This window comes from Sinocyclocheilus rhinocerous, unplaced genomic scaffold (genome assembly GCF_001515625.1).
Source record: "Sinocyclocheilus rhinocerous isolate Xijiao unplaced genomic scaffold, SAMN03320098_v1.1 scaffold230, whole genome shotgun sequence".
In the NCBI taxonomy this organism is placed as follows: Eukaryota; Metazoa; Chordata; class Actinopteri; order Cypriniformes; family Cyprinidae; genus Sinocyclocheilus; species Sinocyclocheilus rhinocerous.
In genome coordinates, this window is record NW_015637126.1 from 124276 (window position 1) to 147873 (window position 23598).

General features: G+C 38.2%; 1 protein-coding gene across 4 annotated transcripts in view; it reads left to right on the forward strand.

The window, feature by feature from the left end:
• The window catches only part of LOC107748501 (sarcoplasmic/endoplasmic reticulum calcium ATPase 2-like), a 72675-nt gene that overhangs the window by 12902 nt on the left and 36175 nt on the right, over nucleotides 1–23598 (forward strand). For 3 of the 4 annotated variants that reach the window (XM_016563296.1, XM_016563293.1, XM_016563294.1), the window contains exons 2-5: nucleotides 13266–13283; nucleotides 13529–13611; nucleotides 19224–19328; nucleotides 20152–20290. In XM_016563296.1, the coding sequence (XP_016418782.1) occupies nucleotides 13266–13283; nucleotides 13529–13611; nucleotides 19224–19328; nucleotides 20152–20290 (345 nt within the window). Of the gene's footprint in view, nucleotides 1–13265; nucleotides 13288–13528; nucleotides 13612–19223; nucleotides 19329–20151; nucleotides 20291–23598 lie in introns of all 4 variants that reach the window. The other variant, XM_016563295.1, reaches the window with a different exon arrangement.

Below are 23598 nucleotides of genomic sequence, written 5' to 3' on the forward strand. Positions count from 1 at the left end.
TAATGTATTGGGAAGCCAGAATGCGCATCCATCAACAGAAACATATATTAGCCGAACCCTGTTTGTTTTACGTGTTATTTATAGCAAACCATACAGATGCGTTGTCAGATTTAAGTTGAACCGCGGTCCTAGCGTGTGCCGAACCGCGTGTGGAGAACCGTACGGTTCGATTTTTTTCCACGAACCGTTCCACCCCTACTCACAGCATCACCTCCTTGTGGCAAACCGCTCATTTGGCTCGTGTTTTTATTAATCATAACAATTTCTCTTTTCTTTCACACTATGCCGAAGTAGCTAGGTTGCATACACTGCAAGAGAAAATGTTGTGTGTTCTTGTATGTCTGTCTGCTATTTATGAATGAGTGTAAGTGCATGTGTTTTTGTGGACATGGTTCTGTCTTTTAAGTTGTTGTATTTTCCCAGATCTGTAGGTCAGGTAGAGGAAGGAAATTTTATGTTTGCATCATGGTGACAGGCTGAAAGCTGCTGTTCATTGTTTTTACAGAACATTCATAGTTATAGTCTACTGGTGTTATACCTTCAGTCATTTTGAATTTGAATTACTTTGACTTTTGAGATTTTTTTTAAAGCATTTTCCTTTTATTATTTCTGAACTTATACTATGTATAAGACAAGTTTGTACAAGATGTAGTTGTAGTTCATTCAACTTTTTTGCAAAGATATTTAACAAATGATTTGTTTAACATTTACATCATGTCGACAACTTCAAGTGTGGTGCACTTGAAATAGAATTTTCTTTAACTAGAGGGTTAATTAGGGCTGGACAATAATTCAATATCAATATGTATCGCGATATAATTTTTTTCAATAACGGTGATATGATTTTTAAACACATTTCCGATATTTCGATATACATTACCAGTGTTTCCCATACATTGATTTATTTGTGCCGTTTGACTTCGTTGAATAAACATGAGCACTGCACGTTTCTAAAACATTAAAATGCAACAACGTCACTTACATTTTTATCACCGCATCTCGTGCGCCACTGATGACGCTCCCTGATGCACACCTAACATTCAAATGCAAATGTTTATTATAAAGAATGAATATTAGTCGAATTTAAAATAAATATTTGCACACCTAACATTCATTAGTACAATCCAATGTATATTCATTCTTTATTCACAATCTCCTCTTCACAGGCAGGCACAGCACTCATTTCAACATGTGTTCGTGTTTGTGTGTGCTGTCTGCGTCACTCTTAGCACGTGCCTATATCGTGTGCTATATCGAACATGTTTTCTATCGTTATCGAAGAAGGTGTACCATCGATAAATATCGATACCGTTTTATCGCCCAGGCCTAGTCTCAGTGTTTTCCCCCCTCTGGAAGTCAGTGGTCACCAAAATGTTTGCTTACCAACATTCTTTTAAATATTTTCTTCTGTGTTCTGCATAAGATATTCATAAAGGTTTGGAAGAACATGAGAGTGAGTAAATGATGACAGAGTTTAACATTTTTGGGTCAATTATCCCTTTAAGACCCATTAGTCAGCTAGTCCACTGACTGAACTTCGACGTATTCGCTGTTGCTGGTAACTGTGCTTGATGCTCTGTGTTTTTAAATGGAAACATCCAAAAAAAATTTCTCTGAGTGAGAAATGATTTATGTTGTGTGTGTATGTGTGTTGCAGATGGGAAGGTTGTTCTGTTAAAACCGAGGATCGCTGTTAGTGATGTATGTTGTTGTACCGTGCCAGTGGAAACTTTGTATGAGACCAGAGCTTCCCCTTCAGAGGGAAACAGTGTTGTTATGTAAGCCAATAACAATGCTTCGAGCTGGCCATGAAGTAGACAATTAAATAACAATAAATATGAAATGTAAACTTAGTGTGAGTGTGTGTGTGTGTGAGAATAGTTACGCATGTATTCCAGGTGTGCTTAAATTATTTTGAGGTATATTTAATAACATTGGTTTACAGTAACAGTACTTTGTATGCAGAGCTTCCCCTGCAGAGGGAAACAGTGTTGTTATGTAAGCCAATAACAGTGCTTCGAGCTGGCCATGAAGTAGACAATTAAATAACAATAAATATGAAATGTAAACTTAGTGTGTGTGTGTGAGTGTGTGTGTGTGTGAGAATAGTTACGCATGTATTCCAGGTGTGCTTAAATTATTTTGAGGTATATTTAATAACATTGGTTTACAGTAACAGTGTTTATGTCTGTAACTAGGGCTGGGTATCGAGTTCGATACTTTTTAGGCACCGACCGAATTGCCTCGATACCATCGAGTATCGAAAAACGTCTCGTCGTTCGGTACCAAATTTCGATACCTAATGCTGAGTTCACACTGCACGATTTTAGCCCGATTTTTCATTCTATTCATTTATTTTTAGAACCTCACACTTTTCTACTCCATTTTAAACGTTGTAAAATTTTAAACAAATTAAGCGCGGTCCACTGCTGCACACGTGCCACGATATCGATACAGGGCCAGCTGTATCGATACTCGTATCGTCAAATCTCTGTGACGATACATCGTCGTATCGATATTTTGAACACAGCACTAATGTTGACTCATAGGGGCGTTCATACAAACAGTGGCAAAGTGACTTGAACTTATTCTCATTTTTTGTGAGAGTTAGCAGTGTCTGTCTAGCTGTGTGAGTAAAAGCAACCGTTGGTGATGCAACAAGTTTTGCAGAGTTGAACTTCATGCAAATGAGTAGCCACTTCCCATGGCGGAACAGACGCAGTAGCTCACATGATACACTGCCGTCTACAGTTGTAGTAGGAATGGCTACAAGAAACCAACAGAGACCTGGCAACCTCCTTAATCACTGTATGTGTGAATGCCTCTTTATGCAAAGGTTTTCCAGGCATTTTGGCCCTCACTTTGAAGTTTAACTTGAGCTTTTGCATGTTTAGTCCTAGTAGTGTTTATGTACACATAGTCCTGTAGTCATACAAATCACAAATGAGTGGATTATTAGTGATTTATTCACAATAATCGACAGTTACACTTTCAGTGACTTTAAAGTGTCTTTTTCGCTGTAGTTTTCGTCATGACAGAAGTAAATAACTCCAGCACGACTACATTAGAATTCCTTCCAAGTTATTTTGAGAAGCTTAATGACTGCTTTGTAAATGCCACTTAAAGCAAGGAATTATGTTCTGCCTTCAACGCACAGTACATTGATCATACGACTTGGTTCACATGAATTCAGACAGCGCCTTTATGTATTGAGAGTCACTTCTTATTTATAGTAGTATAGTGTTGTTGTGATAATTGAAGTGGTTATAAATCAAGAGTAGGATTTGTGTTGCATAACATTTATTTTGGGTGAATGTTGACAGAGCCAATGTTGTTCCAGCCATGTCCACGAGCCAGGTGGTCATGGCAACTACTCTTAAAACTTAAAGTTTTCGTGGTTGAAAGAGACAGAAACTGACGGAAACAGAAAAAGCAGATTTGAAACATCATCTGTAATTTTGCTTTCCATAATGTTTATTTATTTTTTTTACAAATTAATTTTTTTTAATAAATCCCTAACCCCGAATATTAAATTAATATTAAACACTGCTGTATTGCAGTGTTTGAGCTATGGACTTGAATAGTACTTCAGTTCATTCACCATGTTAAAAATGTTGTGTGCTTTTCTGAGCAATCTAACCTTTGTATGGTGGACAATAAATAAGGCAAAAAAAGCCCATTGGCTTGCATTTAAAGGAGGGACTTGACTCGCATGTAGAGACCAGAATACAGACTTTGTAGGTGAATAGGCTAGAGATTTTCATAGGTGGTGGATTTTTTTAAACCAGTATGGTTAGTATTGGATACTTAATTGTGCATGCTCATTTTCTTCTAAATTTTACGTTACTTTTTGCCGCCATCTAATGCTTTAGGGCTGGGTAAAAAATATCGATATCTCGATTTTAATCGATTCACATTTTTACGAAACTATATCGATTCTTAAATCCCAAGAATCGATTAGTCTAGCCTGTTTTCAGTTAATGGACAGAACATTGAAGCGCACCTCCCATCCAATAAATTGCAATAAGCTTTGTGTTTTGTTAATTTTGATATGAAAAAAAGTCTCAGGTTTCAAATTCTGTCCATTGTATTGCAGTATTCAAACAATAAATGCCGTGTTGGTGCTGTTTAATAGTGCCTCAGTTCAACAGACGCGGCAGCGCGTAGCGCACGTGAACCGATCATCTCCTCCACTTTAATACCAGTTTCAGCACAGAATTAACATGACTAAACATCCGAAGGTAAGTTAAAAGAAAGAGTACAACTTTATAATCCGTATCCTGTCTCATGTAATGGCTCAAACAGTGTTTCAGCTGCGCAAAGACGTCAATATAACGGCTTGTAAACAATGTCACGTAACGCCACATTTACCTCAGAAACAAACATATTCTGTGACCATAAACTCGTTAGTCAGCTAGAAAAATAAATTATAGAGAGGAACACTTTGCTAAATATATTCACCAACATATTATAATTTTTACTGTTCTTCCATGTTTAATTTATGCTTAAATAAATCTGTCAAGTTTTTATGACAGCCACCGTTTAAATGTTAATATTTAAAAAAAAAAAATGTAAGTAGAAATATTATTATGTAATTGTAACTTTATTGATTGATACCAGCATGGCGCCGCAAATGGCAGCAAGGACGCTGAGCTCCGCGAGTCTTCTATTGTTTTTGTTTGTTTGTTCTGTGTTTTGTCACTCTTCTTCTATAAGTTTTACCAGAGACGAACTCCTTAACATTAAGCAGCACATCCCAGACAACATTTTTCCGGTTTTTGATTATTCGGACGTTTTGTTGGACATTCTAGTCGGAGGTACAGCGGTGTTGTTCTATATCCAAAATAATCAATATTGAATTGAATCGAATCGCAAGCTTGTGAATGAGAATCAAATCGAATCGTGAAATTTGTGTCAAAACCCAGCCCTATAATGCTTACTTACAGTTAATCTTCAAAGGCACTAATAATTTAATAAGTTAAATGCAATCTCTAAAAAAAATCTTAAAATATATGCATTTTTCATATTGCAATGTGATTCCTAAATTCACTTGCATTAAACTATTCAGTTTTTATTTTACTTTTATTTGGATGTACATAGTATAATTAGTAGCCTAAATTTTGTCCATAACATAAAAATAACTGATGGTATCAGTATCAGCCAGAACTGTAAAATTGGTGCATCATTAAATTTGACATGAAATGGTTTTGTTTCAGTTTTCTAAATGCTTGCTATTGATCTATTGTGAACAATTCATCCATGCTTATGTTTGTATATTTATTTTTTTAATTTTGACCTTGTAATATTTAAAGTATCATAACTTGATTCATTCATCTCTGTTTTTGAGTGCAGAGCCCAACCTTAAAATCCCCGCCCTACATTTATTCTTTTTTGATAAGCTCTCACAATACAGAAGAAAGGATATTTTGCTAATTTCATGTTAGTGCCTTTTTAATCAATGGGAGAGATTAACATACTAGATTGTGATATTATTGGTCAATATAATTTTTTCCCTGCCCATTGTGGTATTAGGGATAATAACAGTTGTTTTAGAGGTGGTATTTTTTTTTTTAATGAAGATGATATTTTGTTTTGTTTTTTTAAGAATAACATTTCATTTAGGAATCATATGCAGTAGTAAGATTGGGTTTATTTAATTTAGGAAGTAAATAGAGTCAGAGTTATTTCAGGTTAGCTGTGAGCTCAGCTGGGCCGCACTTTCACTGCATCCTACTGTGTGCTGCCATGCTCTCACTTGTCCTCCGACTTCCCCGGGTACAGACGTTACAGGCTCTGTGTGTTGTTGGCAACTGTTTCCAGGAAGTGTTTCCCCTCTCCCACTGACTGGTGTGTAAACAGACTGCCACTTGTTTTCATTTACTGTGTGGTTGTAGAGTGAAAGAGAGGGAAAGATAGTTGAAAAAGAGGGTGGAAAAGTAGAGCAAGATGAATTTAAAGGGGGATAACAAAAGCAAGCTTGTGCGTATGCATGTGTTTATGTGTGAGGGCTGGGTGAAGTCACAATGTAGGAATGTGCCTAGGCCAGACAAGCAGACACGGCCCAGATGACTCTGAGGGAATCCTTGGCACACCCTTACAGGGAACCCCTTCCATCCCTCCTCTCTTTCTCTGCCTTTCCCACCCTCCTTCCTCCCACAAAGGTTTTGTTTGTGTTCAGGCTGGCGGTCGGGCCCAGAAATGCCTACAGAGTATTAGTTTCTCACTAAGAAATCACTCTTGTTCTCTGGTTTGAGGTTTCAGTTTAGCAATTTCCTCAATATTTGCAAGGCAAAATGCACCTAGAACAAGCGAGGTGAAGCGACAGGAAGACAGCATGCCCTGATAAATGCGCGCGCACACACACACACACAACTGGAAAGAGAGGGAAACTCAGGGCCATTACTCCCCCTGTCCTGCCACCCACTTTTTCCACACCACTGGAGGAACATGCTGCTGCTCTGTGAGGCGATTTCTTTCCATAACAGACTTCAGATGAGTTCATATTCCTCTTACATAATATGTTGAATTAGAGCTGAACCCGCTATGGTTATCATGAGCTGCAGACTATGCCAATGGGCTCAGGAAACCAAAAAGAGACCTGCAGTCTTTTGATGCTGTAAAGTGAAAGGTGCCTCAAGATGAATTAGGGAAATGCCTGCACCATTCTTAGCCGACCAGGGCCCGTATTCACAAAACATTTTATCTTACCACTAAGAGTGGTAGTAGCCTAAATAGCAGTAAAAGTAAAAATAGCAGTAAAAGTTTTTAGCTAAGCATTTTCTCTTAAAACCTATTCACAAAGCTGCTGAAACAAACTTTTACTAAGAAATAGACAGAAGTCTTAAGCTAAGAGTAAGGGCGGGGTTGACCTTGTTGCTATGGATGATGTCAGCATACTTACTAACTATGCACACAGTGATTGGCTGATAGTCTCTGTCAGAGATTTATTCATATAAATATTGTAGAGCGCAATATTATGTTGCCATATTCAAATAAAGGTTTTAAAATAAAAATGTTAATTGCCACATTCAAATAAAGATTTTAAAATGCAGGCTAAGTGTCACTAATTAAACAAGTAGGCTATATATTCAGCTAATTGTCAGCCTCTTATATGTATGCTTCTCGTAACCAATTAGTCAATATGCATTAGGGCTGCCCTCGACTAAAGATTTTTCTGGTCGACTAGTAGTCGTTCATTTTAAGCATTAGTCGACTATTAGTCGCACTTTTATTATATATATATACCTTGCTACGTGTACTGCGTTAGGCTAACTGAGACTTGTCATTTGCACTTATATATTGTTGCTCTTTTGTTAGTTTTTGACTGCTTTTATTGTCCTCATTTGTAAGTCGCTTTGGATAAAAGCATCTGCTAAATGACTAAATAAATAAATAAATCTTAAGCTAAGAGTAAGGGCAGGGTTGACCTTGTTGCTATGGATGATGTCAGCATACTTACTATGCACACAGTGATTGGCTGATAGTCTCTGTCAGAGATTTATTCATAGAAATATTGTCAAGTGCCCTGGGCACATGCCCGGTAGGCCCGTGCGTTAATCCGTCCCTGTTGATGGTGGTTTAAAGTGAGTTTTGAGTAAAAGTGGAATATAAATCTTATTTATTGTCTTATGTAGCATGATGTGTGCATGAATGGTCACGTAACACGCGCATTCGGTCGTGTAGTATGAACGGACTTCTGCATATGATCGGAGCTCCACGCAGCTCCCGCACTACTCTCCATTGGAAATGAATGACTTCTGGTCTGTTGTTTGTCGGAGATAGTGTAAAGCCGGCTTGAAACGCAGTGGAAACGCCAGTATAACGAGGATCTTTTCATTTTAAAACAAAAATGTACTAGTGTAAATGTAGCCTTATATCTAAGGGGGCTGGGACGCATTCACACTAGAGCCACATCTCTGAGTGTAACCGGTGTAAACTAGTAGGTGTGTTCGACTTGTTGCAGACCGACTGTGCAGTCTGATCGGTGTATTACAGTACCACGAGAGCTATAGAGAGCAGACTGCTCAGTACGCTTTTGAATCGCTCTCGCGGATGTCAAAACTCTGATCGATCTTCGCCGGGCCATTTGTAGTCGAACACTAGTGATGCAGACTTATTGGCTCACTGACGGTGATGAGATTAACCCCTTAGGTATCGAAATTTGGTACCGAACGACGAGATGTTTTTCGATAATCGATGGTATCGAGGCAATTCGGTCGGTGCCTAAAAAGTATCGAACTTGATACCCAGCCCTGTACATGGTAAGAGGATGTTATTCATTGGTTCATCAAATGGTCACTGAAGTCTTATTGAGGTCAGTGTCATGTTGAATATACAGCAGATATCATAAAATTCAGGGCTCGCAAAACTTCAAAATCCCCAGTAGCCCTTCGGGCAGGCATTCTTCAGATTTTGGTAGCCCAAAATAAATTTAACTAGACCGAATAAAAAAATACATCAGCTGAAATTCACTGCGGACAAATCAGCATGATCAATAACTTCTGTGATTGTACTTTTTCTTCAAATAACAAGTCAAGATAGTAGGGGTGCAACGGATCACAAAATCCATGGTTTGGATCATATCCTTGATTTTGAGTCACAGATCGGATAATTTTTTGGATGAGCAAAAAAAAAAAAGGTTCTTTATTATTTAAAGAGTACTTCTTCGATACCACAGCAAGAACTAGTAACATAGGCTAACTAATAAAGGTCAAACATTTTTAAAGACAAGTGAACCATCAGTAATAAAATAAGGACAAATAAATAAATTACAAGCATAGCCTAGATAAATAAAACAGAACAAAGTAAAAAAATAAAATACTAACATTAGTTTTCAGGTACAGAAATGTAATAATTACGTGTAAAAAAATATGTATTAATTAAATGTAGATTAATCTTTGTTATAGTCTGTGTTTTGTTGTTTGATTAACATTAGGGCTGTCGTGATTCATCGATTTTATTAGACTATTCAATTTTACATTTTTAAAAAAAAAATCCTCGACTTCATTTTGCTTGCGTCGACTAACCGGCAAAATACCGGAAGTGGCGCATTTCACAGACGAGAATGTATAAAACACATTATTAGTCTGTTTTCCAAGGCTGCATGATATATTAAACCCATTTAAAAATAATTATTATATTACATAATTAAGCATAATTGTGAATTCACAAACGCTACGATTTAATTAAATAATTATATGCGATGCAGTTCTAATACAGTATATGCACTTTAATTATTTACATGCGTGTAGTACGTGCGTCACACAGGAACTGTTATCATTTACACGTGTGGAGCGTCTCAAACTCCCATCTCTGCATGTTGTTGTGATTTTTGGTTTATTATAACGTTCATCTGGGAACGCAACTTGCGCCATTTCATCATATTTGTAAGGTAAATCATTTATAAATCTTGTGCGGGAAATTAATCGTTTAGATTAATCGATTAATATATAAATTAGTCGATAGATTAATCGAAATAAAAATAGTCGTTAGTGGCAGCCCTAATTAACATAATGACACAGACAGCAGCAGGTATTTATTGACTGCTGTCCTTTTAAGACCTAATGCACAGATCCAATATAATTATACACATGCGATTTCTTTCTCCACTGTTTACGTTAGGGCTGAACGATTTTGGAAAATAATCTAATTGCGATTTTTTTTTACCAATATTGCGATTGCGATTTAATATGCAATTATTTTTTAAAGCTCTTTATGAGCTATAAATCATTGTATAGTATGACCAACACACTATTAGATGAAGCCGATATTTTCATATTTTCTGCATTTAGCTTTTGAATGACCAGCACCTGCCTGGGTCTGTGCGACTTCATCTATGGCTTTTCTCTTCGCTTTCACAAACCGATCCATCTCCCATTCTAATTACGTCCTTTGGCTGTTTATGGTTTTATTTTTTTATTTTTCTGCTGATGGCCCGCGCTCGACTTGAAGCAGCGCTGCTTAGACCTATGGGTGTGTGTCATCAAAGTACTGCGAGAGCTATAAGAGAGCGTGGACGTCTCCGTATGCTTTCTCTCGCTGTACTTTGATGTCAAAGGCTACACCGATCGATCTTCAAGTGGAACACACCTCTTTACTCTCACGTGTCACGTGACCGAGTGTAATCGCAGTCTCTGCGATTGAAAAATCTTGTTTTTTCATATTGCGATATTATCGCAAATGCAATTAATCGTTCAGCCCTAGTTTACGTTCACTTAAGACATAACTGACTGTGTTTATGAGAATACTTGTAGAGATCATTTTGAGTGTATGTGTCCGTTCAAGCACAAGGATACACTAAAGAGGAATCAATTCTGTGTCTGTTCGTTGTCTGAAACATGGCTCTCTTTGTGCACGCTTTGAGTGAGTGGTGAGTGCACACAGAAAACAGCGTTCAGGTACTGAATTAAGTTCTCTTTCGCCTCTTTGTGTGCTTGAATGTTTAAAATACTTGAATGTTTACACTGGCAGGACATAGAAACACAGACAGATGATCAACTATGATCCGTTTCAGTCTTTTGTCGATCAGCCATTTCAACCGTTTCATCATCAGACTCCGGCTCAAATTGGTAAGGTACAATCAATACCATCTTTTCTATGTATTGACAAGTCTCCAGGGCTGTCATTCCGTCATGGCAATGGGCGCTTTGTTTCCGACACGCGCTGTACGCGGTAGACCAATCCAGAGCTAATCTCTCTACGGCTCTGGACCAATCACAAAGGACTGTGCCATCTGACCAATCACAGCAGTGAGGGCTCACGGAAAGGAGGGGTTTAGAGAGACTGATTCTTTGAACTGCTTCGCACGAGTCGTTTACGAATCATTTAGAAATTAGGTCAAATTAAATTATTTTTTGAGAAAACTAACGTGTTTTTTTACCTTGCATGCATGTAAACCTGTTTTAGGTGACTCATAAAACAATATTAGCAACCTTAAAAATGGCATAATAGGGGCACTTTAAACTAGAACTTGTTTATCTATAATTCAAAGTATTGAACTGATTTGATGAGGTCTGCCAGTGCTTCTGTAGCTGATAATTCAGAGGAGAAAGGAAAACTGTATGGGATATTCTTGCTTCCTGTAATGTATGCACAGGGCCCCTAAAGATAAAAGAATGACTCTCAGTTATCGGAGCATTTGAAGTACATCATTGCACTTATATAACATAGACGGAGCACTCGACTTCAGATTCTCAGGCTCTCTAGTACAGACAGATCTCATAGCCTGAGGAAAGATAAAGAGAAGAATCTGCTCTGTTCTTCAAAGCAGAACTCTTTCATGCCTTTCTCCCTCCCTCTCATTCACTTGTACATCTGAACGGTCTCATTCCCTCCATTCATGCTTGTTTAGTTACGAAAAAAACATTAAAAAGCCGAGTAAGACTGAACATTATTAAGTAAACATGCAGTCACGATTGCTTGTGTTTTTCCCCCATGCTATTTTTTTCCAAGTGTTGCTGGAAATTCAGTCATTGATGGGCCAAATGTGTGACTATTTGGATGTGTTTCTTGTTTTTTGAAAGAGAAATGGGAATCTTGATGCTTTACCACTGTGTAATTTCACTGCTGCAGGTCTTCTGCCACATGCCAATTTCATCTTGGTTTCCACTGCATGTGCATCAAGCCTGTTCCCATCTGCAGTCGTGAACCGTGAAGACGTCATGACTTGCATGACTCCTTCCCAGCTTTTCCCTGAATGTATGATTATGAGACAAAAATTGTGTTAATCAAGAATGAGAGATGAAAGGAGTCAAGATATTCGTCTTACTGAGACAGGGAAGTCCCCTTTCCATAAGTCAGAGACAAAGGCAAGTGCAATCAAGCTTTTCTTGGTTATCAGAACTGATATGGATGCAGGCTTTCACTCTGAGCAGAATGGCGGGGAAACTCCTGATAGTATCCACACAACGCAAGGCTAAACTTGACCTAAGTACACACAAACACATGCTCGTTGGAATTCAGGAACAACCTGTATTTTTTCTCGCTATCTTTTGGGTCTGTTCCAAGGATTTTCCATTGTGCTTTCTCTAGGTCCATTCAAGAACAGTCTCCCAGAAACAAACTCTTCTTGTACACGTTGGCGTACCTTTTATCAAGCGATTGTACCTATAGCAGCATCAGCATGAACTGATTATTAATGAGGTCACTATTTCCCCACGCGGACGGACATGCACGCTAATTGGCTGCGAATCCTCAAGATTTCAGGGTAGAGCCTCAACAAAGAGGGCATCTGTGTTGTAATTATGATGCGTGTGTGTGTGTGTGTGTGTGAGAGAGAGGTCTGTGAAGCTCCGCCCCCTCCCACTCTCCACATGCTCTTCAGCTCCCACACGCTTTGACTCGAGAATCTTCTTGAACTGACTAAACAGCAGTGTAGGCCACAGAGCGCATCTATGTCGTATGATTCCTGTACAATGCCAGAAATGTTTGTTTCATCATGAAATTCTCCCTCTTTAAGAGAGGAAGCACATTCACTAAACAAACGCCATCACAGTTGGTGGTCCATCTGTACATTTTCCACCCAAGATGATATTCTTTGTGTGCAATGGTTGTGGTTTACATTCAGCATGTCATTTGTGAATGTACCTCCTATGGATTTTATTACATCACTCTACTGTAGAAGCTCAGAGAAGCCCACATCACATTACTTTGAATGGATTCGATTTTTAAAAAAAATTTTTTTATAAATATTGTGTACATTTTTTTGTGATAAGTGAGGATGCACTGATATTAAATTCTGGCCCATCTCTATAAGCTGATCATTTTATCAGGCAGTAATGAATAAATATGATGTTAAAATTCTATAGTTAAAGTCAGCCCCGCCCTTTTTTACAATCAACCTTTTTATGTTTTTTAAGATTAATTTTAAATGAGTGTTAGATGCCGGGGAAGGTATTGCAGTTTGTTTTTGCAATGTAGGAATCTTTGTAGAGAATGGCTCAGATACTGCAAAAAATCGCATATCTATTCTGCAGAGAGAAGAAGTCCATTAATCCTAAATCAATATTTACCTACGCTAATCTGTAATCTTCTGGTTTAGTATTGCACTGCATGTCTCTGTGTATTTAACATTCAGGCAGAAAATGAAGCCATCTCGCACCATCACAGGCAGTGCAGTGAGATGTAAAAGAAACTGTTTAAACAACGTTTTTACCGTATGGCCTTTCTAACAGAATACCCTCTGTTTTGTCCTCTCTTTCTCTCTCTCCCCTCGTACCCTGCCTCTCATTCCACTACGGATTGCCTCGCCGTGTTTTGACTGACAGAGCTCCCAGCCGAAGAAGGTAAATATTGATCTTTCCATCATGTTGTTACTGCTCTCTCTTTATGGGTTGCACCGTTAGCACGGGCTCAGTCATTTTACTAGAGAGGTAAACTTTTAAGACTTAGTTTAAGACTATGCACACATGCACTGCGTTATAACTGTGGTTTCCCAATGTCTTGGTGCAAACTTAACTTAAGACCCGCTTGTCATTGAATATTTAAAAATGTTGTCTGTTTGTCATCCTCATATTCGTCTCTCTCACAGGTAAATCATTGTGCGACTTGGTGGTGGAGCAGTTTGAGGACCTCCTGGTGAGGATTCTGCTGCTGGCAGCCTGCGTGTCTTTCGTAAGTGACTTTCTTTCTGGTTTACATGTGCTTCAGAAATTGTGTTTTATTTCCAGCAAAATAAATAGTATGACAGCTAGGGATGGGTATCGTTAAGGTTTTAACGGTTTTACTATTATTACCGATACTGCTTATCGATTCGGTACTTTAACGGTATTCTTGTACCGATAAGAATACCGTTAAAGTACCGAATCGATAAGCAGTATATATATATATGACAAATTAAGAGCTGAATTAACATTGCTTTATATTCTGAAATGTAAAATAAATATTTATTGAAATGAATATAAAACATCAATTTGTAAATGCACCAGTGTGCAGGCATTTTTAGTGTTTTATACATTAGATAAGATACAGTAAGAACAAGAACAAAGAAACAAAGTAAAACAAACTGACAAATACAATTATGTTGCGCGTGCTGAAGCTCCTCCGCGTGGGCACGATCTCGCTTCTGAATTGCGAATAGCAAAAATGCATCATAGACAAATGTTTGAAAAACAGCTGGCGACTCTGGTGAGATAGAATTTGCAAGATAATGTATATATAGCAATAATAAATGTATGTGTGTTTTATTAATTTCTCCAGTACCGATAACAGAACCGTTAACGTCAGAGCTTATCGATACTTCGGTCTTTCATAATTTAGCCCCGGGACCGATTAAATACCGGGTTTCGGTACCCATCCCTAATGACAGCCAGACCCCACCATAAGTTTTATAGCAATTATAGTTCATGCATTAGGTGAGGTAATGCAGTACACAAGACCATCTATCACATCCAGATTGCATTCTGGTGTGCTAAACCTCGAATTTCACTAAATGATTGTCAATAATCAGAGCGTGGAAGAGATATTAAGTGAGAGAGGGATTTTTTTATCTCCCCCTTTCATTTTTAAAATCTGTCTTTGTAGTCAAATGATATATGTAAAACCTTCACCAGGACTCATTTGTGTGGTTTAAGGTCATTTACCTGGGTGTCTTGTGCTCTGTGGATCTTATTTTCATCAAAGAACGCAGGTATATGAATGAGGTGACTTAAAGTCAAAGCTTATTTGTACATAAACCATGTCAGAAAACTCCAAAGAAACTAGATCTGCATTCAGCACTCTTTTCAGTTAGGCCTTGGAAAGAAAGCAATAAAGATCTTCAGCACTGCACATTTATCACCTGCGAGATCGGTGCAGTAGTGTATCTCAATAGTGCTATGTCAGGTATAAGTCTTTTAATTGGATATGTGTAAAACTACATACTTTCATCATCGGCTGCTCAGTTAAGGAAGCACTGTAAAATAAGACTCATTTAGGGTCTGGTTAACCAAATGTTTGTTATGGGCTTACAGTAGGACACTCTTTTGTGGAGATAGAGCACAACAGAATGGAACAGACCAATCATGACATGTTTTTCAAAGTTAAAGTATTTTTAAATTGACACGTCATCCTAAAAATGCAATGATCATGGTGCAAGATGCAGAAAAAACGGTGTGAGACATTGCACAAATAGGATGAATTCAGAGGCACAAATGATCTCAAGTTTATAGTGTCGAAAGTCCAACAGCTGTCTCACCCTCTCAGCTGCCTAAAATTTTCTCTGAGAAGTGTGTAAATTCATGAGAGTTATAGAACCACAGCTAAAAATATTTAGAATAATATATCTATAATAATAATATTATACACTACCTTTCAAAAGTTTGAGGTCGGTAATATTTGTTTAATGCTTTAGCAAGAAACTTTTATGCTCACTAAGGCTACATTTATTTGATCAAAAATACAGTGAAAATTTTGTGAAATTACAATTTTAAATAACTTCTATTTTAATATAATTTAAAATTCAATTTATTTAAAACATTATATCTTTGTCACTTTTGTTCAATTTATTGCATCCTTGCTGACTCTAAACTGACTTCAAAATAGAGTAGAGTAGAGTAGTAAACTAGAGTAGATAAACTATCCTTATGTTGTGACGTAATGATTGTGTTGCTGTGGTTCTGCTGAGCAGGACTCCAGACTTTCCAAAACTCTGACTTGTTAAACTGGTTAGCACAGTCTGTTTTTCTTATTGGCTTTTATGAATTTACCTTTTTATGAACTTTCCGTCTGACTTCAAGTAGCAACAGGGGCCACGGTCGAACCACTCTAGCCCACCGCCGTTCTGTGAGAGTAATATAACATGAGCACGCACACGCTCTTGCTCACCCGCAGTGGAACGGACAGTCAGACACTCCTATGTTTGTGTTTTTTTTTTTTTTTTGCAATAACACATTAGCTGCTGTGGTCTTTGTGTACATGCTTTTTTTCCCAGACATCTGCGGTACATCAGCTTTTGGAACTCTGCTCATGTCATCTATCATAGTGTCTTTCATCCTATGTTTATTGTCTAAACCGTGGTTAAATTCTATGAGGCGAGCAGCAGTCTTCCGACCACTGGAGTCCTGTGGAGCACTTGAAACTGATAAAAATATTGCATTAGACCTCCCAGAAAGCCTTGTGTGTGCTGGACAAATGCTATGGTGCAATGGAAATACTCCGGGGAGATCAGCCCAGTCTTGGATCTCATTTGTGTGCCTTTTTGAATATATTAAAATCTGAATCTTTAGCATTCAGCTTTCCTGACTTTTTTGCATGTTATGAGAACAAAGCCGTTGGTATCTAAGCGACGGAGGAGCCACAGAGACAAAAATGTAGTTGTTGTTTGTTTTTTTTTGAAGTGTTGTGTTATGAGGGTATGATAGCCTGACTCATTCTAGAACAGCATGTGCTGGGAATGAAAGCTATTGGATGGAAACAAGCAAATCTACATGTGCAGCCATGGTTGCCCATTTTCATTTGAGTTCATTTCAGATAACTAGCTGTATTGCTTCTGTCCTGATGAGTTTACCGTTCCTTTTCTGTCATCTTTCATTTTTCATTTCAGCTGTTTCTAACATCCTTCTTGCATAGATCTGGTCCGTCTATTACTGGTGTACAGTGCTCTCCGCATTATCAGTCACGGCTTTAGAAGATCTCTGGCTCTGACTGTACATCAGTATAATGTCATTTAGCTATTTTCTATTAGACAATAGAAAAACTGATCCAAAGTCTAGTAATTGTAGGGGAATGCATTCATTGTATCTGAAAGGGATAGTTCACCCAAAAATGTAAATTCTGTCATCATATACTCACCCTCCATATATTTTACAACCTGAATGACTGACTTTCTTCTGTGGAACACAAAAGAGGATGCTTTGAAGTCTTAGAAAAATGTTTAAACTAATAGCGGTTTGTTTGCCGTTGTTTGTAAGCGGAACCGATCTAGTGAGTCCATTTGTATTCTGTTTGAAGTGTAAAAACTCGAGGGAATGCAGAGAGGATCTTCAGTCTACTGATATTTATGAGTGAATAGACCTCAGTCAGACAAGTAGCCCAGAGCCATGACTTGACAGGATTTAGCTGAGCTCTGTGATCTAAACTCTAAGCCACTCATCTGTGTGGCTTTCCTCAGTATTTCAGTAATTGTCATCTTTCCACCCGTTTTGTTTTATGGACTTCTTTTTGCTCTTCATCACTGTCTCATTCTGCCTCTTCGATTTTTTTTTGGTCTGTGCATTCACTACCCCCTCATTTGCCTGCCCATCTTATTTCACGGTTACTCAGGGATTTAAAGAAGCCTCTGCGTGGGACCCATCAGTTTGTAATGAAAGGTTAAAGACAGACTGCTCTATGACTGATCTGTATCTAAGTTGCTTAGAATTAGGTGGAAGGAGAGAGAGCACTGTATAAATGCGTAATATGAAAGGTCTGTGAAGGACACCATAACTTGTCTATAAAGAAAGTACATGAAGTACATACAATTATTAGTGTATTCATGGCCATACAACTTAACCTCTCCCTCATCTTTTTTTTTTTCTCTCTTCCGCTCTCTATCCCTCCCCTTAATTTTTTACTTTAAGACATCCAAAAAGTCAATATCAGTTTTGTTTTTTTTGCTGCCTCTAACTATCCTTTTATAGAAATTGTTGACTTTTAGTGCCATTGAACAAATCTTTCAGGTCAATTCACGTCATACTTTTCCGGAGTTTCAATCTCTAATGTGAAGTTGAACAGATGAACACTGTCAGAAAGTAATGAACTTCAAGGCTGTCTCTGCGATCTGCAAAAATTAAGCTGTCACATTCCATTCCAGCTGGATTTACACTCTACACTCTTAAAAATAAAGGTGCTTCACGATGCCATAGAAGAACCTTTTTGTCCAAATGGTTCCATAAAGTTTAACATCTGAAGAACCTTTCTGTTTCACAAAAGGTTCTTTGTGGTGAAAGAAGGTTCTTCAGATTATAAAAAGGTAAGAAAGAGATGGTTCTTTAAAGAACCTTTGACTGAATGGTTCTTTGTGGAACCAAAAATGGTTCTTCTATGGCATCGCTTGAAGAACCTTTTGAAGCACCTTTATTTTAAGAGTGTATATTTACCTTATCATGCATATTGCTTGAACTGCTTTTTAGATTCTAAGGTAACTTGGGTTTTTCTGAAAATGCCTCCCACCCCAAACTCCCACATATATGCCCGGGGCATGTACCTGATGGCATGATTTCACTGGAATATTTGTAACGGGTGTGGAATGATCCTGTATCTTGTTTCATAACAGACAGATCCTGATGTTTATTATACTGTTTATTAAACAGTGGTACTACTGTCGGGTCCTTGGGGCTCAACAGAAAGGACTTTTTCAGTTGTTTATTAGTAATACTTATTAATAATACGTATTGTTTATTATTAATACTTATTATTAATTTATTAATACTTTGCTTTCTCTGCCAACAGAAGATGTTTTTTTGTGTTTATGAAAGAAGTCTGCTCTCCAAGGCTGCATTTGTTTGATCAGAAATACAGTAAAAACTAGGGATGCACCGATACCACTTTTTCCAGTACTCGCCCGATACCGATACTTTTATTTTTGGTACTTGCCGATACCGAGTACCGATACCGATAGCCAAAAGAGTATGTATAATGTTAGTTGGTTAACTTCATTTATCAAATAGATACAGTCAAGCTCAAACAAGCAAAACACGCGCAACGCGTACACGTATTTGTACTGGTGCAGAATGAAAGGGACAAGTACAGCCTAGCGCATTTCACACAGGCTGCTAGATTCATGTGTGTATCGGCGTTTGGTATCGGGGCATTTTAATGAGTACGAGTACGAGTACAGGAGCTCAGTATCGGGCATCCGATACTGAGTAAAAACAGTAATGTTGTGAAATATTATTGAAATTTTACAAATTGTTACAAACTGTTTTCTATTTGAATATATTTTAAAATGTAATTTATTCCTGTGATGGCAACTATTTTTTCAGAAGCCATTACTCCAGTATTCAGAAATTGAAATAATTTGTAACATTATAAATGTCTTTACTGACATTTTTGATCAATTCAATGTGTCCTTGCTAAATAAAAGTTACAATTAATTTCTTAATTTCTTTTCCCAAACTTATGGAAGTGAATAGAATGGTGTAGAAATGTAGTGTGTCTATAATTTTTTTTTTTTTTTTAAGAATGTGTGAATTCTCATTTCAGTAACCTTAACAGAACTGAGCTTTGAATGTGAGGTAGGTGTAATATATGTTGTGTTTGTTCATTAGGTGTTGGCACTGTTTGAGGAGGGGGAGGAGTCGACCACAGCTTTCGTGGAGCCTATTGTCATCCTGCTCATTCTGGTGGCCAACGCAGTCATTGGAGTCTGGCAGGTGTGTGTGTGTGTGTGTGGGCTTAGAAAACTGAAGGACCATAAAGAATTTCAACTAATGATCAAATCTATCTTCTCAATGAGTAATGTCAGAACAGCGAGTCTGCTTGATGTCCTGCTGTTAACATGAGATATACTATTACTACTACTACTACTACTTCTACTACTATATTACAGTCTTCTGTTCCTAAACATGACAAATGATTATCAGGTGTTCAGATTTGTTTATTAGTGTGTACATAAGGATGTGACATGTAATTTACATGTATAACACAATATCTGGACACAGCAGTGGACTGCAATGACAGTGTATTCTGGGAAATTGAGGAAAGAGGAAAAGTTGTGTATGTTATGCCTGTTACACCTTATTAGAACTATTGATATTAATGATGCATCTGTTGACATTTTGTCTGATACCAAGAGCTGATAATTCTGTTGCTGTCAACTGATACGATGGCCAGTATTTATTTATTTTTTTTAATATTTGATTTATAATATAAATTGTAATATAATGAATTATAATATTATATTTTAATTAATATTATTTGTATGTTCTAATATTCATTTTAATATGATAAATTATTGTATTTTTATTACAATTTTTTGCCTTTCTATTATTTTCATGCTCATAACAGAACATTTAAATGTACAGCAAGAGAGCTAGATAACCGTTTATTTCTTTTGAAACCTGTAAGAGTAGGCTACGGTTGTTTTAGCCTAATCAGACCAGTGGCATAAATTAAACAAAATAAAATATGGGCTGTTACCGATGCAATGCATGTATGTCCTTGCTGATGCTTTTGTGTGGTTTTATATGGTCTCAGGAGCGAAATGCAGAGAATGCCATCGAGGCTCTGAAAGAATACGAGCCAGAGATGGGCAAAGTCTACCGCATAAACCGCACGGCTGTCCAGATGATTAAAGCTCGAGACATTGTGCCTGGAGATATTGTGGAGGTTTCTGGTAAGCTTGGACCTGTTTCTACTCTTTCCCATTCCCTCATAATTTTTTCTACTATCTCTCTGCCCATTTGATAAAACCTCATCTACTCTCAGTCTCTTCCCTTGAGTAAAGAGAGGTACTCAAATCTGCAGAGAGATGATGTTTGTGGAACAATAAGGATACTCCACAGCCTCCAGCTTGAGTACTGTGGACATTTGGAGGATTCTGCTGAACATTTACCTATGTGGTCTGACATAATATGCAGTAGAGGTGGCCCAGTCCTTTTTTCCCTTATTCCAGTCATCACCACCTCTCGCTGTACCCAAAACACACAAACACAGGCTGTCGTTTTCTCTAGTCTTCCCTTTGGCCTATGTGTGGCTGCCCAGAGTATGTGTGTTTGTGTGCATTTCACCGCAACTGTGCCCTGAACGGGAGCCCTTCAGGGTTTCTCTCTCTGTGTGTGTGCATGGGCTCCTTGCCAAAAACTTGAAAGCAGAGCAGGAATATCCCAGTCTGTCTTACGTAAGTGGCTTTCCTGTGAGTATGAGGGTGCCAAGCAGAGACATGCAGGAAAAATCTGTGTGTGTGTGTGTGTGTGTGTGTGTGTGTGTATTCTGTTCTTTGTACAAGGGTGAAAAGTGACAATAGTACTCTTTCTCTCTTACCTCTTTTTTTTTTTCCACACTGTCAGTCCCACCGTTCTCCACATTCATGTGACTACAGGTTTGCCAATGCCTCCCTCACACATAAAACATGCCCACTCTCTGTTGGGGATCCTGCCAGTGCATATGTAGACAATGATATAAAAATAGACCTGTTGTCATTCTGTTATGGATTGACCGTATCTGTGGATCACACGCACTCATATAAATATGCTGGTCTTGGCTTCGAATTAATCAGTGTTTGCTTCTTTAAACCCCTGCTTGCTAATGATCTCCAGTCTGCGTCAGCCAAGTGTGGAGTAGAAGAGATGAGGGGAAAGGAGATGACAGCAAGGATCTGCTTTTCACAACAGTGAAAACAAAAGAAGGATCGGACTAATAGTCCCTGTGTAACACCATAAGATTTCCTGATTCATGCTCGAGAGCATCCGCATTCATTCAGAAACATGGATGCGGCCACATCGCTGTGAATGGGAGTGAAAGTGAGAGAGTCAAAGATGAGACTGGTGCGGGGGCAGTGGGAGGGAACATGCGTATGGAGAGATACAGAATGTGTGAGGGAGGTAGAGAAGGGAGAGCAGTGCGAAAGCGTGAAAGACAGATGAGCAGGAGGGCGCGATAAATGCAGCAAGATGCATAGAGAAAGAGAGACCGATGGAATTAAAGAGATGGGGATGAGATGTGGGTTACATTACCTGTCTTAGCAGCACGGTGGTAACAAGCGTCTCTTTGTTCAGATGCACTGTTTGGTCTTATGCCTTGACAAGCCTGCATTCCAGCGGCCAGATTCTCCTCTCTGCGCACGAACATGCACTCCCGCTGTCAGACTTCACCCCCTGACACCTATGGGCTATATCACCATGGTAACCAGCCCCAGAGTCCCTTCCATGTCAAGGTCAAACTGACAGACATGTAAAGTAACTAGCAGACATCACTGTCAGTCCAGATGTTTCCAGCATCAAGTTTCTGTCTTTCCTGAAAGCAAAAATTGTGCCACAATGCAACAAAATTACACCCAGTCAGTCCATATTTTAAGTTATGTACAGCTATGTTAAAGTACAGCTGTGTTGAATGGGATTCTGGACCAATGAGATGTAACTGGGGGAGATAACAAACAAAATGCAACTGAAATAAAAATAATGCAACCAACAAAAAGTGTGCATCGTGGTTTGTGCCTGGAAAGGAAAGCAAATCAGATTTTCATATGAGAAATAGGATTTATTTTTATTTATTTATTTTTAAATAGGAAAAGTAATCAGATGTAAACTTAATGCCAACTTAACAAGAACTAAATATTTACCACATATTTTACACCATTCACAGTTTAAATGTATATTTACACATAAAAAATATATTTAACTACCTTATATTTTAGAAAGGTGGTCATTTGCAAGTGGGTTCATTGTATCTAGGGATCATGACATCAAAAATGCTGACAAACTCATTTTGAACATACACTTTTAATTTTTGTTGCTGTGTAGTTAAACACCATGGCCAGTTTGATAGATATTTTTGGATTGCGAGTGAGATATTTGACATTTTCCTCTTGCTGAGGCCTTGAGCACTTCCCAGCCTCCAAGCTGAACAAAAACTAGACAAGGTGAATTAGTCCGTGGGGAGAAGAGGAGAGGTGTTTCCACACCAGAAGTCTGTGAGGGTGGAAACGGCTGGCATTCTATGTATCTTCTGTACTTTGTTATCATTGGTAGTGGTGGAAAGCGAGATGCCACTTAGGCTTAAGATCTGTCCGCTGGTTTATAGCCACGAGAATCCACTAACGAGGTGTAGACACATTCACCCACATGCTGAGCTGCTTGTGCTGAGTTCATGGGTTATAGTCGTAGCATTTAACAAGTCCTGTTCAGTAAGTGGGAAGTACTGGCAGGACAGAGGTGTTGTCAGCTGCATCTGCTGAAATATTTCTCAATTTCTGTCTAACCCGACTATGCCGATGACATAATCGTGTTGCTAAGCACTATCAAACATGTGTAAGCAAACACACAACAACCCCAACCTAAAATAAAACTTTCAGTTTCTCTAGAGGTTCAATGAAAATTACACATCGGAAAAAAAAGCACTTGTGAGAACTATAAATTGATTACTACAAAAAACAAAAACTAAAAAGTCATTCTAAACAAATGCCAACCAAAAATATGACCCACAACCCATTCCCCTTTCCTCGCTGCAGAGTCTTTCCTGTACCCGCCATTCGTGAGAGGCAATTCCATCGGAACTTTTGGCGCAGACCACCACCAAGAGAATTGGAGGTTGGAAAACAGTGTTCAGCCTTTTTTTTTTTTTTTACAGATATTTATAGATTATTTACACTTTTCAATTTCCAGTCAGTCTAGCATTGTGTCAGCGTTAGGCCAACGTTATGGTTGCGGTGATCACAGTGTCTGAAGTGGAACTTTCCCTCAGCTGTTGTGAAGGCTCAAAAATAAAATTTTCACTCCATTAGAATATCCAAGGAACCAGAAGGGGGTTTATGGAAAGCCTGGAGACTTGGAAAGATGAGTAACAGTGAAGCATCAACTGTGTTTTTTGAAAATAAATTAACTTTAGTCCCATCATCTTTTAGTCATACCCACAGGCTCTTAGATCGTTTTGATCAGCATATGCAAACATCTTGAACTCGCCAGCCTCTGTTATTACACCATTCCA